This window comes from Tenrec ecaudatus, chromosome 2, assembly GCF_050624435.1.
Source record: "Tenrec ecaudatus isolate mTenEca1 chromosome 2, mTenEca1.hap1, whole genome shotgun sequence".
NCBI lineage: Eukaryota > Metazoa > Chordata > Mammalia > Afrosoricida > Tenrecidae > Tenrec > Tenrec ecaudatus.
Window position 1 is genome coordinate 114,063,049 of NC_134531.1, and position 15,532 is coordinate 114,078,580.

Here is a 15,532-nt window from a genome sequence, read left to right on the forward strand (position 1 = left end):
ATCTATCTTGTTTCAAAGGCAGAAAAAATCATCAGAAATGAGTGAAAACTGTACCCAAGTGAATTTCCGAAGGCCACTAACTCCAATACATTCTAAAAGTTCTAAACCTAAAAATGGCAAATGAGGATATTAAAACTATTTTAATCTGGAAAACAATTTGTGTCCAGAAAATTTAAATAAACTGCTATGCTTAAGGAAGTACACTGTGGAGCGGCACTGTGGGAAAGGGGGAAAAATTCAATCACAAGGTTTATTGTGTATGTTTGTAGAAAGATGAATTAAGTATTTATTTATTCACACAGATATATGTGCATCCACACCCAGATTGGGATGGGGGTGGGGGAGTGATGTCATTTACCTGTATCGGTGCTTATAACTCATGGATCCAAACTTGCTGAGTTTCCTTGACAGCGAATTTGATTCATTTTCTGGCATTCTAATGAATTTTTAAAAGAAAATTAGAAACCCGTAAGTGTTGCTACATAACACATGAGCATAGAGCTATTCAGGAAACATAACCGTGCTGTACTATTTAACAGTGCCAGTGAAAATATTTTATTTATTCCACTTATTGGCAGGAAATATGACCAGTTATTTTAAGTAGTACTTGATACATAGCTGGGACGTTACCCAAGTACAATGTCAAAATACTCGTACTATTTTTTATTAAACTATCTTTGTCAATATTATTTATCACTGGCCGGAGAAGTATTAGTTGTTCTCTGCTTAAATTATCTTTGGAATCTTGGCACCACGCTGGCTGACCTATGTCAACATTGACGTGCCAGCCTGCCAGTTCTGAGGTGGTGGTGTACTCTACTTCTATAGTATGTTCCTGCACTTCTCATTCTGGGGCACCGGCACCCTCCATGGCCGTGGTCCGCTTCTATACAGTAGAGACCGTGCCCCACGCTCTTGGGGTCACGCCCTTCTCCTGACTCTATTAGTCATATCATAAGGGTGCCCCTCTAGCACCATGCTCTAACCATGCTACCACCCACCGGTGGCCACTCCCAGGGGCTCCGCTTGTGTCAGAGCAGAACTGTGTTCCATAGAATTCAAGTCAGCTGATGATTTTTGGATTACCAGGCCTTTCCTCAGAAGCACCTCTTGGTGGATTTGAACCTCCAACTTTTTGGTTAGCAGCCAAGTACTTTAAACCTCTGCACCCCCAGGGAGTTCAGGCTTGTTTAACTTAAATTGGGATATGAGGGGGAATTTTAACCACTGAAGCTTTTTTTAAAGGGATAAAAAGATAATGGAATTTTCCCATGAATTTTTGGAAGCGCCGTCATATGTGTATATTAATACGATGCAGAAAACCAGGTGGCTGAAATTTAGTTTCATCTTCACAGTATAAGGAAGTAACTCAAACAAACAAAAATATCCCCATAGTCTAAAGCTCAAGTCCCTAACCTCATCTTATTTGACTAACCCGAGAGACAATGTTTCATCTCTGAGGACATCACGCACTCTCCTAGTTTCTCCTTCTCGCCCTCCTCTGCAGCCCTCCCTGTTCTGTAAATATTGGGAGAATCCTGAAGCATAGACCACTGACCTTCTGCTTTTTTCATATGTGACTGTATCAAGTCCCTGCGCCTTAAGTACCTACCAAGCTTACATCACTAGACTCTGTCTTTTCCGTAAACTTCAGCCTTATACATCCAACTGCCTCCTAGACACCACCACTTAGGTGGTTCACACTGACCTGCACCAAACCTACTGCCATCGAGGAAATTTTGACTTGGAGCAGCTTTGGAGGGTGTAAATCCTTATGGGAGAAGACAGACTCATCTTTCTCCCAAGGAGAGGCTGGTGGGTTTGAACTACCAAACTTGTGGAAAACAGTCAAATGCTTGCCTGAGAGTCATGAGAGCTACTTGCATGGTTAATAAACTGAAACCAAACTCACTGCCACCGACTCAATGCTGACTCATAGCAACTTTATAGGGCAGGACAGAATTGTCCCTGTGGGTTTCCGAGATTGTAACTCTTCACAGAATTGAAAACCGCATCTTTCTCCCAAGGATCAGCTGGCAGTTTCAAACTGTGGACCTTGCAATTAGCAGCCCAAGGCGTCCAAGGTCAAACAGTTCATCTCTATCACTACCTGCAGGTGCTTGCCAAGGCTGTCCTCACTGACCTAACCTGGAAATCAGACAACCCCTGAGCTGCTTTACAGTATAAACCAATCAGACATCTATGCATATATATGAAGGGTTATTTTTAATTTAAGGAAAAATGGAATTAAAAGATAGTGGAATCTTTTCCATGAACTTTTTAATAAGTTTTATTGACATATAATTCATGTATTAAATAATTCAATAGTTCAATCATATTCAAAAGAGTTGTACATGCATGAATTTTTTGAAGCCCCCAATATATTAATAAAGTCCAGAAAATCAAATTGCTGAAAAAAATTATTAAGAGGGGAACACTGGTAAGACAAGACAATGGGATTGTATGCAGTTATAGTTCTCAGGACAATGGAAACCGCCTTCCCGTTAGCATACCTAAAAAACGTGTGGTGCTCTACACTGCACTTCCAGAGATGCTTGCAAGCCGCCTTACTTCGAGCTTCGAAAAAGAATGAGGTTTCATTGCACTGAAAGAGAGAAAAATGTGAATGACTCACCACCACATTCTTCAGACGCTGGCCCTCCTTCAGTATCAAATATTCAAATAACACATACAAATAAAAAGCTGTGTTTTTACATAGAATAATTATTTCTCATTAACTATGTTTGGAGATTGCATCAAAACTACCTTCAATTCATTAAAATGATAAAATGTAAGTTCCATATGAATCACAGTATCATCACCTTTATGACCTTTCCTTCCACATGACAGCTCAGGGGTCTGATCAGGTGATGCCACCCACCCAATAGCCCACTACCTGAGAGCAAGTCAATTCCAACTCACAGCAGCCCTCCAGGCCAGAGGGGAACTACCCCTTTTGGGTTCCAAGACTGTCGATCGTTACATGATCATCTATCGCCCTAGGAGTGACTGGTGACAGGGTAGCGGGCCAATGCATGCCTCACTACATCATCAGGGCTTCCTGATGAAACTGAAGTGATGACAAAATCTTCAGTCCTAACTGGTCACTGACACATGAAAAACACTGATTGTGAGGGCACTGACTCCTAATACAACGGAGATGCCCATAAATCCAGTTCTAAACTGTTTCCATGAAAAGATGCAAATGCACGCTTCCAGTGCTTCAGAAAGGCCCCCAGGAAGAGCCGCTCACAAACAATGGAATTTGGGCAAGTCAAGTAATGTCTCTGGTTCTGAATGTTTCTATTCAGATTATCGAGCAGGTTAGTCAAATGGCATGATAGCTGTAAAGCGAGGTGCCTTCAACGTCTGTCCTAGGACAGGTATACAACAGATGTTAACTAGTCTTTTACCCAGCAGTTACTGGAAGGGGTCTGTACAATACACAAGAGACAAAACAAAGGCAATACTAAAGGTTATTCTAATTGTTGCAGGAGACAAGACTTTGTTTTAAGTGACTGGATAGGAAGCTGAGCAGAATTCGATATGAATGTTAAACTATTAAACTGGGAGCTCTGTGAAGTCATATAATTGCTAATTTACTTTTAAATCTAAAAACCAAACTCAAGCTTCGAATGCAGAAATACCCCATGGGATGAGGTTTCTACAGGCTCATAAACACAAAATTGTCAATGGACAGGAATAATTGAAATTATTTTCCCCTCCCATTTTACTGAGCACAGAACATTTGCATGCATGAAATTTCTCCCACGTCGATCTGGAATGACTATTCCGTTTAGCAGCTTATTTGAAAATACAGCACATGCCTGTTACATTACATTGAAATGCTCAAAACCTTGTGAGGTGGAGGGAGACTTTGGGGAGATTTCCAGGTCTCTGCTCCGATACTGTTAGCTACAGGAACACAGCAAGTAGGAAGTTTAGGGATTTCGATTGTGAAAGGAAACAGGCTAAGTTCAGGTTGAGACACAACAGGCTGGAGGTTCAAGTCCACCCAGAAGCAATTTCTTTTGTGGGGGAGGGGAAGACTGGTGATTTACTTAGTAAAATCCAACCACTGAAAATGCTAAGAAGCACAGTTTGATTCTGACACACATGGGGTCATTGTTAATCAGTGGCAACCCCCTAGCAACCGGTTCACTGGATGGAACCGGGAGCTAACACACTTCGCAGGTCAGTAAACAACAGTGGGGAGCGCAGGAGCGAGGCCAGAGCGACTGACACAGATGAATTCACCAGAAAGCGGCTGTGACAAGGCCTCCTAGAGATCAGAGAGAGGCTACAGGGGCGTCTGGAAAGCGGCTAAGGGGGGTAGAGGGCAAGAGGATTAGAAAGGACCCTATGTCAGAGGGCGTGGGAAGAAGCGTGAGGGTCTCAAGCGAACCCGAAAGGTCAGTGTTTGAAACGAGGTCACCATAAAAATCTCTCGTGAAAGAAGCAGGGAATTCAACATTCATTAGAAAAGAGGAAGACAAATCAGTATCTTCAGAAAACATTTCTTTCCCATGCAAAAGGAGCTGGGCTCTGGGGGGACCACCAGAGACCCGCCTCCAAGCCCGGGTGGGAGGTGCTGGGAAACACAAGTGCTTCAGGGGAAGTTCTTCTTTTTAGTATAAAAAATAGGTACATGATGAAGAGCACAGCTTTCCCCCAGATCCTGGATGCTTCCTCCCCCCAACTACCATGATCCGAATTCTACCATGCAGGACTGGATAGGGCAGAGGTTGTACACTGGTGCATATGGGAGCTGAAGGCACAGAGAATCCAGGGTGGGTGATACCTTCAGGACCAGGGCTGTGAGGGGCGATGCTGGGAGAGTGGAGGGTGAGTGGGTTGGATAGGGGGAACCGATTACAAGGATCTACATGTGACCTCCCCCCTGGGAGATGGATGGCAGAGAAGGGGGGGAAGGGAGACTCCGGAAAAGGCAAGATATGACAAAATAATGATGTATAAATTATCAAGGGCTCATGAGGGAGGGGGGAGCAGGGAGGGAGGGGGAAAAAAGAGGACCTGATGCAAAGGGCTTAAGTGGAGAGCAAATGCTTTGAGAGTGATTGGGGCAGGGAATGTGCGGATGTGCTTTATACAATTGATGTATGTATATGTATGGATTGTGGTAAGAGTTGTATGAGCCCCTAATAAAATGTAAAAAAGGAAAAGGAAAAAAAGAGAAAATGATTAGGGCAAAGAATGTACAGATGTGCTGTATACAATTGATGTATGTATATGTGTGGATTGAGATAAGAGTTGTATAAGCCCCTAATAAAATGTTTTTTTTAAAAAAGAAAAAAAATAGGTACATTAGGCAAAGGTTACCAGGTCAACAGGACAAGTAAATCTTGCTCTTGACATCATCCCTTCCCCAAAGGCAACCACAACTAAGTGTGCTGTTATACAGCGTGGGTGCTTTCAGAGTCGCTGGGTTTTCCTACAATACACAGCACAGACCATTCAGTTAACGGAACTGAGCTCTGGCTGCATTCTATGAGGACATACGAGTAAGTTGAAGGGAGCACCAAGATAGTTGCCCTGGCTTGCCCCCCTTCTGAGAACCAGGTGCTGTGGGGTTGAGCTAGCTCCCTCCGCGGGGTTTTCAATGACTGATGTTTCTACGCAGCTCTCCATGTCTTTGTCAAGAGCGCCCCAGGATGAACTGAAACCCCACTCTTGTTTCACAGCTACTGTTGGTAGGATCCAGAGGCTTGCTCTCCTCTACCACCGCCATCTTCATGATACGGGACCTGGCCATCTTCAAATGCCTTTGAACAGTGGAAATGGTTTGAGTCAGTGCATACTGGACATTACCACCTGTGAGAAATGACCCACAGACATTTGTACAAATATGTTGTAACTCAAGTCACCAGATCAAAATTTCAAAACCTACTACATGTATAATCCACATCTCCAAAGTGAAGGAGGGGGAAAAAAGTGTTTAATCTTTGAAAAATAAAGTAAAAAAAATTAAATGTCCTCTAATCCTCCAACTTTCCTTTGACAGGTCTTTTTCACATAATTGTCTTCTCCTATTTTTCATATCGAGGCCTGGTCACGGGACACTTATTTTTTTATTTACTTATTTATTTTTAAAGCATTTTATTGGGGGCTCATACAACGCTGATCACAATCCATACATGCATCCATTGTGTCAAGCACATTTGTACATTTGTTGCCATCATCATTCTCAAAGCATCTGCTTTCCACTTGAGCCCCTGGCATCAGCTCCTATGGATACTTATTTTTTAATATATCTTTGAAAACTACCATCGCTTAAGTGAAAAGCAAAGAGAGTTTCAGAACTGGGTTTTTTCTCACATTCCTTTGAGTATAAACATATTAGAGATGAAGAGAACTTCCCGGAAGCCTTCTCATTACGCCTGCCGGATACAAACAGCAGGCAGGTACTCACTCTCCACGTACAGAGGGCTTGAAGACCAGCTGCCTAATTTTCTTTTAATCCTATTGTTGGCAGAATGATCCACACACTAAAAGGCTGAAACAACTAGAAAGGGAGCCAGGGCTTCAGAATAAATTCTGTGTTCTTTTGCCATTTGCCGTACCTGCTGGCATCAAGGTAGTTGATGTGACCTTTAAAATGCCTCTTTCTTTCTGACACTCTTAGACCCAGACAGGCCCACTCAGCCCATCATGCACAGATGAACAATGGCTTAATTTAAGGTGCTCGCTCCACCCTACTGCTAAAAAAACCCAAAACAACAACAAAATAAAAACCAAACTTCAACTTCTCCGAGCATCCACAGCTTGCTTTTTGCCAGTTTTTAAAAGCATTGTGGTAACTTTGGTCATTAAATGTCATAAGCAGAGCTACTACTTTAATCTATTTCTTGTTTAATGGGATCAAGTTTAAAATGCTTGTAATTTGAAGATATTATTTGGTGGCTTCGTGGGCTTGTGGAGATTGAAGTCTATACCAACAGCAAACACTATCATGGGGTCAACTCCCAGTCACTGCTGTTAGGGCTGTCGGTCTCTTTCCACTGATAGCACCCATAGGTATAAGGGAACAAGGCCACCCCTGCTCCTCCACCAGCCTCACACTGGGTCTCCTGTTTGAGCCCAGGACTGCAGCCACTGTGTCCATCCAGCTTGTCCAGGGCCTTCCTCTTTCTTCCAACCCTCTGCTTCACCGGGGACTGGTCTCTCTGGGAACGTATGCAAAGCACAGGAGACGAAGTCTTGCCTTCCTTGATTCTGAGGAAAAGTCTGGTGATTCTTCTTCCAAGACACATTAGTTGGTGTTTTGGGCAGTTTATGGTACTACCAATGTTCTTCACCAGCACCATAATCCAAATGCATTGATTCTTCTTTGTTCTTCCTTAATCAATCTCCAACTTTCACATGCATACAAGGCACTTGAAAGTACCATTGCTTGGGTGAGATCCTTGCTTCCCAACACTTTAAAGAGATCTTGTGCACCAAATGTATCCAATGCAATCTATCATTGACTGCTGTTTCCATGGGCATGGACTGTGGAACCACGCAACATGGAATCCTGGACAACTTCAATCGTTTCTCCATTTATCATGTTTTGAGCTTCTGGCCTAGTTGTGAGGATTTGGGTTTTGTTTACATTGAGTTTGAATCCATACTGAGGGCTGAAATCTTTGATTTTCATCAGCAAGTACTTCAAGTCATCTCACTTTGAGCAAGCAAATTTATGTCAGCTTGTTATGAGCCTTCCTCAAATCATGCCACCAAATTCTTCTTCATATAGCCCTGCTTCTCTCTTTGCTCAGCATACAGATTGAATAAATATGGTAAGAGGCTACAACCCTAGCACACATCTTTCCTGATTTTAAAACACGGCAGTATTCATTTGTTCTGTTTGTACAACTTCCTCTTAATCCATGTACAGGTTCGAATGAACACAATGAAATGCTCTGGAATTCCTGTTCTACTCAAGGCTATCCATAGTTTGTTATGATCCATACCCTCAAATGCCCTTGCATGATCCAAAACAACCAACCAACCAAATAAAACCCACCATGCATTTAAATAAGTTTAACATAAGTAAACACCTCTCTGGTATCCTCTGCCTTCTGTCAAGCTCCATCTAGCATCAGTAATGATATCCCTTTCTCTTTTGAATCTGGTCTGAATTTCTGGCAATGTACTGCTGCAGTTGTTGCTGGATGATCTTCAGCAAAATTTTACTTGCATGTGATGTCCAGGACACTGTTCTATAATTTGGACATTCTGTTGGATCATCTTTCTTTGGAATGGGTACAAATATGGATCGCTTCCAAACAGTTGGCCAAGTAGCTCTTTTCCAAGTTGCTTGGTATAAATGAGTGTTTCCTCCAAGTCATAGCAACCCTGTGGTTAGCAGTCCAGGGCCCATTGGGCAGTGTCACAGGTATCTTGCAACTATATCGTTTGTGATCACCCAGGGTACTATACCTAGGGACCCAGGTAGATGGTATAATACTCACCTTCTATTCAACTTGCATTCAATTTCCAGTCTGGAATTTCTAGACTAAGACAGATTAGAAAGGAACCCTGAGAAATCTACTTTGGAAAAGCAGTCAATGAAAACACTAAGGCTCAAAATGGTCTGATCCATGGCTGGTCATGGAGATGGTACAGAACTGGAAAGCAGTTCATGTCTTTGTGCATGGGGCTGTCATGAATTGGAAGTCAACTGGAATGCCGCTAGCAACTACTGTGATAGCTACAGATTCCTAACCTAAGGCTTTCTGGCCTCCTCCGTCTTCTTTTCCATCTTTGCTGCCTGTGTTTCTCGTTCGAAGTTTAGAAACAGTAAATCTACTGTGGCTAGCTTCGTCTAAGTGTATTAAGTTTACTGATGGTATCATTGAGGGGAACACACAGGCAGATAGCTGCTCAGTCTCTTCCTCTCCCTAAGAGGCCACTGCTGTTTCCCTGACTTCTAAGCCTGTGTTCTCATCACAGGAGCCTCACTGTCCCTGCCACACACAGACTGTGCTCTGGCTCATCCCTCCCTCTTTCTGTCTAAAAAGCAGCCACAAAAGGCCAGTCTGCATTCCCAGACTCCCTAGAACTACAGGGAAGAAAATCTTCACAATCCTGAAATTATATAGTGTCCCACCTCCACGGTCACTAGAAGTAAGCCGAACTGCCCTGCCTGCAGAAGCCAATTACTTAAGGATAAAAATGTCAACACTGTGAGTAGGCATGTGCATGTGCGTACACATGTGGGACTATGTGGCTGTATCACATAGGCATATGTAAGCTTATCCCTATACACAATAAAGCACATAGGGAACAAACAAATGGATACTTCTTAGCCTCAGCCAAACATGTCACAGGATGGGTTCACCACGCCTGAAGGCTTAGGATCATAGTCTCGTGAGGCCTGTTGGTCAAATGGCACAATATAATAACATTCACATTTCTACATCCTAGTTTGGTGAGTAGTATCTGGCATCTTAAAAGCTTGCAAGTAGCCATCAGGAGTACAACTATTGATCTTACTGCATCTGAAGGAAAAGGGAAAGAAGAAAACTAAGGAGTCAGAAATGAACCAGGTCTACATGAAGCATAAACTCACACACCCTTCAGCCAGAACTGGATGGTACCGGCGATCACTAGCACCATTGTGAGCACGAACACAACACGTCCTAACAGAATGGGAGCAATTTGCCCACTGGAGCACAATTTTTTAAAAAGTCCAGATTTACTGGACCAGTTGACCCCGGAGGATTCCCTGAGACTAACACCCTGAGATTTTCTTTAAACTTTGAACTGAAACTATTCCATGTGGTCACCTTTTAGCTAAATAAATTTCTCATTATAAAAAAAAATTACCCATAGGAAACCAGACTCAACACATTTACTCTAAAGTAAGGATGAAATGGTAAGGGGGCAGGGAGACTAGCCTACTAGAAACAGAACAATCTGAAAGGGAAAAAGGTTCGTTGACAGAGTATGACAAATGTTACCAATGTCGCTGAACAAACTGTGGAGAAATTGTTTAATGGGAACTTAATAAGCTGTATAGACTTTTACTACAACCCAAACCAAAATACCACTTTAAAACAATGATCAGCATTACTACCAATAGTAAGATGAAATCACCCCAAGAACACATGAGCACCTACAGTAGAGAGGTTTCCTAACAGTATCCAACAGAGGTGGGAAGGTAGCCAAAAAGACGTGAACCTTACAAGTCTATAGGGCTGTGGATTCTTTTTTTTTTAAATCATTTTATTGGAGCTCGTACAACTCTTATCACAATCTATATATACATCCATTGGGTCAAGCACATTTGTATATTTGTTGCCATCATCATTCTCAAAACATTTTCTTTCTACTTGAGCCCTTGGTATCAGCTCCTCATTTTCCCCCTCCCTCCCTGCTCTCCCTCTTTTTTTTTTTTTAAACTTTGTTTAACTTTGTTTTTAACTATGTTTTATATAAGATTAATATCACCTTTGGACTCTAGAAAGCTCAGCTATTAAGTGAAAGGTTGGTGGTTTAAATTCACCCAGACAGGCTGGGAAGGAAAGCACAGCAAGTGCTGCCGAAAGGCTCAAAGGAAAACCAAACTCACCGCCACTGAGTCCCGTCTCACCCGGTGATCACACATAAGGTTTCTGAGGGGGCCAAACAGATACTCATTTTTCCCCCTCAGAGGGGCTGGTGAGATTGAAGCAGACCAATGCTTACCTGACAGTGCTACCAGGGCTTCTTGCCTTAAACTTTAGGGTCTAAAGTAACAGCCATGAAAACCCAATGGAGCAATAGTTCTACTCGGATACATCTGGGGCCACTGGGAGTCAGATAGCAACAAATCTGGGGGTGACACAGCAGGGATCAGAGGCTGATTCAGGAATGATGCTGAAATAACATCCTTGTCAACTACTGACTAAGCAAAGGAAGGCAAGTGGCAAAACAGAGAACTCTTCAACTGAAAATACATACTAATGAGATACTATACAATTTTAACTGTTTTAAAAATTTTAATGCATTTGAAAATAGTGAGATTGAACAACTACAGTTTAAAAAACAAACAATGATAGTCTATGGGAGTGGGGCCTACTTTTATTTTAATTACTTTCTCTTATATTTTCCATTCTTCTCTCTTCTAAGCATTCTGACTTAATGAATTCAGAATGAATCTTCCAACCAAAAGGTACCAATGTAGTTGATGATTTGGAAAGGAATCAAAGAGAACATTTTAAAATACAGAAGAAAATATTATTCCACATTTTTTTTCTTTACACGGTATGTCTTACAACACTCTCATTGCCATTGAGTCAATTCTGATTCATAAGGAATTTCAATCCATAAGATTATTCCAATCCATAAGAGTAGAACTGCCCCCATAGGTTTCCAAGGTAAACCTTTTTGGGGGTAGAAAGCCTCATCTTTCTCCCTTGGAGTGGCTAGTGGTTTTGAACTGCTGACCTTTTGGTTTGCTTCTGACAACACTGTGTTTTGCAATATTTACATAAAAGGGTTTTATTGTCAAATAGTTGGGGAAACATTTGGTTATATTCAGACAACCTTTAATGTGCTAAGGAGATTTATGAATCTCTAAGAGATGATATTTTATTTGGTATCTCACTAATTTATTGGAACAAAACTTTCTTCAGAAGTGGTTTGAAGACCTCTAATTTAAGAAATACTACACTACATAGAAATAAAACATACCTCCTCAATATACATATGTCAGTTATTTTTCAGTCTTTTTCCCTTAAAACACATGTAATATTGCTTAAATTCAGCAGAGCACTTGGAAAGTGAACTAATCTCTAATTTTGCATTTACATTAAATATCATAATAAATTATCAAGCACAAAAGAATATTTTGTTGGTTATGTAGATTATATTCCCAAATATGGTCCACATATATGCAACACTATTGAGCCAGGCAAAATGAATATGGGAAAGATCGAAGTTTCACTGAATATGAGAAATAATAAAAATGTGAGTAAATAGAGTAAATGGAAATTTAACACAAAATAAATCAGCAAATTAAACCAATTGATCAGTATCATGCTGTCCTATGCCAGGTCTTCCCTTTGTATGTTGGAGAAGACTGCTAACAGATTCCCTCATGACTTTATTTACATACTCACCAGGATAGGAGACCAGCTATTGTAACTTGTATTGTTAAAGGAGTTTAATAAATCACCCACAAGTAAAAAGAGTCTTGATTTAGAGGTTTGGGGTGAAACAATCTTTTCATGGCAAAGGCAGGCGGCAACATTGAAGTTTGGTGCAGGCTTTCTTGAAAAATCATGATGGCAATAATTTTCAACTAACAGTAAAAATTGCCATTAAATTGCTTTAACTTTTCTAAGAATAAGAAGACAAATTATTATGAAACCAAAATTAAAGTACTCAGTGAGTGTAAGAGTAAATTTTGACATGTTATTAAATTCCACAGTTCCTCTAAAGAACAAGTGAAGAAAAAAAGAGTAAAATTAACAGTGACAGAAGCTAATTATCTGGACTTCCGAGTTGCGTCTGTGTCTTTCTTCACGCAGAAATAAGTTCAAGGTGATGGTTTCCAGAGTCTGTTCAAACACGTGAGCACTATCAAATGTTTGGGCTCATATTCTCTCTCTCTGAATTTTTTGGAGGAAAAAGGAGAAGCGTTACAACACTACAATTGATGCTTCTATAAACTAGAATTACTTCACTAAGCAGTATTTATTAATCCATAAAACAGGCAAAGTGGTTTTTCACATACTCACAGCCATCGAGTCCATGCAGACTCAGTGACCCTATCTATGTGTGTCGTGTTGTTGCGGCTGCAACCGTGGGCACGGGCATAACAACAAGGGGGAGGTGGGTGCAGCCTGGGAAGGCCTCCCTCTGTCGTATACGCAGTTGCTGTTGAGTTGGAGCTGACTCGGTGGCCCCTAACAATAAAAATCACTTTAAGCCGTTGTGAAAATTCAGAATTAAAGTAGCCATAGGATTAGTAAAAGAAAGAGATGGTGGGGTCCTTCCTCACAGCAGAACGTTCTCTTACGGGCCTTGCTATAAACTCCGAGCTCATTTCTTTATCCAGCTTCAATTCCAGGGGACGTCACTGTAATCACTCCCCTCCCTCTTGGAATCTTCTTTCCTTTTTTCCCCTTTGTATTGCTTTCTGGGCAAAACCCCAACTGTGGTAGAATCTAGCTCTGCACATCTCACCAAGTGGCACTGGTTGTGGCTGCACACAGCGTAACTAGCGTCACCGACTAAATTCAAGCCCCTTAATGAAAGGTGGGACGAGACAGCCAGCACGTTGTAACCATTATTGGAAAAGACTGGATCAAGGAAGAATGCTCTCCAAGGGCTCAACAGAAAGTAAATGTCTAGAAAAGAATGATGGCAACATAAAAGCATAAGTACAAATAGTCTTGATGCAATTGATGTATGGATTGTTATAAGAGTTCTAAGAGCCCCCAATAAAATGATCTTTTCATAAAAGAAAACATGCTCTTCTGTGATGCTCACCTTCCCAACACTTCCCCATCACTGAAGACAAAATGGGTGAGAAAGGAAGGTGGGGAAGAAAGCTGATGGTGCCCGGCTATCAAAAGATACAGCATCTGGGATCCTAAAGGCTTGAAGAAAAACAAGCAGCCATCTAACTGAGAGGTAACAAAGCCCACTGAAGCACACCAGCATGTGTGATCATGAGGTGTCAATGGGATCAGGTATCAGGCATCTAAGACCCAGAGCAAAAAATTCTATCAGTGTTAACGAGTGGAGACCCAAAGCCCATCTGTAGAAAACTGGACATCCCTGTACAGAAGGGTCACCAGTCAGGGTGCAGTATAGCACCAATGAAACATACAACTTTCCTCTAGTTCGCTAATACTTTCTCCCCACATCATGACCCCAATTCTACCTTACAAATCTGGCTAGACCGGAGCATGTACAGAGGAACAGATAAAAGCTGGAAACACAGGGAATCCAGGACAGATAAACCCCTGAAGACCAATGACAGCAATGATACCAGGAGGGGAAGGGGAGGTGGGGGAGAAAAGAGAGCTGATCACAAGGATCTACATATAACCCCCTCCCAGAGGGATGGACAACAGAAAAGTGGGTGAAGGGAGACATCGGTCACTGTAAGACATGAAAAAATAATAATAATTTATAAATTATCAAGGGTTCATGAGGGAAGGAAGGTGGGGGAGGGGAAAATATGAGGAGCTGATACCAAGGGCTCAAGTGGAAAGAAAATATTTTGAGAATGATGATGGCAACAAATGTACAAATGTGCTTGAAACAATGGGTAGATGTATGGATTGTGATAAAAGCTGTACACACGCCAATAAAATGATTTTTTTAAATAAAAAATGCTCAAAAAATGCAAAACCTACAGGGAAATTTGGATGAGGAACAGAGTATTTGCGTTGATTTAATGGTTTTTCTACACACTACTTCTTAAGTTGCAATGAAGGGAAAACACAAGTAATTAAATGCTGGAGAAAATGTGAGCACCCAGCATTTCTGGGTGATCACACGTAACCAACAAGGGGCAGGTGACCATCATGGAACTACAGACCTGATGCCCAGAGGACAACTTCACCCATGTGTGTTTCCAGCTGGGAATGTACAACTGGAGTCTAATCATGAGGACGTATCAGGCAAACATGAAATGTAAAACTTTTTATTTAAAAAAGAAGGGCAGGAACCATATAATGGTATAAAAGACAAAAATAAATGCAATGAAAGGAAACTAAACGGATTCCACACTCACTCACTGCCACCAAGTCCATTCCGACTCATAGAGACCCTATAGGACAGGGTAGAACTGCCACTGTGGGTTTCTGAGACTGGGAGTCGAAAGGCTCATCTTCCTGAAGAGTGCTGGTGGTTTCAAACTGCTGACCTTGGGGTTAGCAGCCCAACATGTAACCTCTATGCCACGAGGGCTCTTCAGATTTTAAACAGGAGTCAGGGAACTACTCTAAATGAAATTATCAATTCAATCAACAAAATTGCAATACACAAAGTAGGTGATAAAAATATCGATATAATTTTTAATCTATATATTTTCTACATTTAGTCAGTATCTCCACTCTTGGTTATATTGAGAGATATCTCTATGCTCAAGGAATCCCCACTGAAGTATTTTTTGTCACCGACGTGAGATGTTGTTCGGTTGGTTCCGACTTGCAGCAGCCCTCATATAACACGTCACCCTGCCCTGTCCTAACTGCTGCTGTGACTGAGACCCTGCTGCAGCCACTGTGCTCTCCGTCCTCCTTCTCCTCGCCGCGGACCCTCTCCTCTGCCACCGGAGCATGTGGCTTCTGTGGTGTCCGGAACTTACCCTCCAATCACTCAGGAAAGCACTGTGTGTGAGTGTGAGGAGAGAGGAAGCAAAGCTATAAATGATAAAGGCACGGGAAAAAGTTAACCTGAATGGATCTATGGGAACACAGACAGACCTGGGGGTTCTTTGTGACATTCATCTTTCAGCTTTTTGTAAATTTGAAATTGTTTTTAAATGAAAAGGCTTTAAAAACAAATCCCTAACTCCATGTAGAAA

At 41.7% G+C, this 15,532-nt stretch overlaps 1 protein-coding gene across 2 annotated transcripts in view; it reads right to left on the reverse strand.

Annotated features, from left to right (window-relative positions):
- Positions 1-15,532, reverse strand: part of EPB41L4A (erythrocyte membrane protein band 4.1 like 4A) — a 273,865-nt gene that overhangs the window by 93,719 nt on the left and 164,614 nt on the right. For both annotated transcript variants that reach the window (XM_075541381.1, XM_075541380.1), the window contains exons 10-11: positions 2,514-2,605; positions 359-436 (exon numbers count right to left, since the gene is read on the reverse strand). In XM_075541381.1, coding sequence (XP_075397496.1) covers positions 359-436; positions 2,514-2,605 — 170 coding nt within the window. The remainder of the gene's footprint in view (positions 1-358; positions 437-2,513; positions 2,606-15,532) is intronic.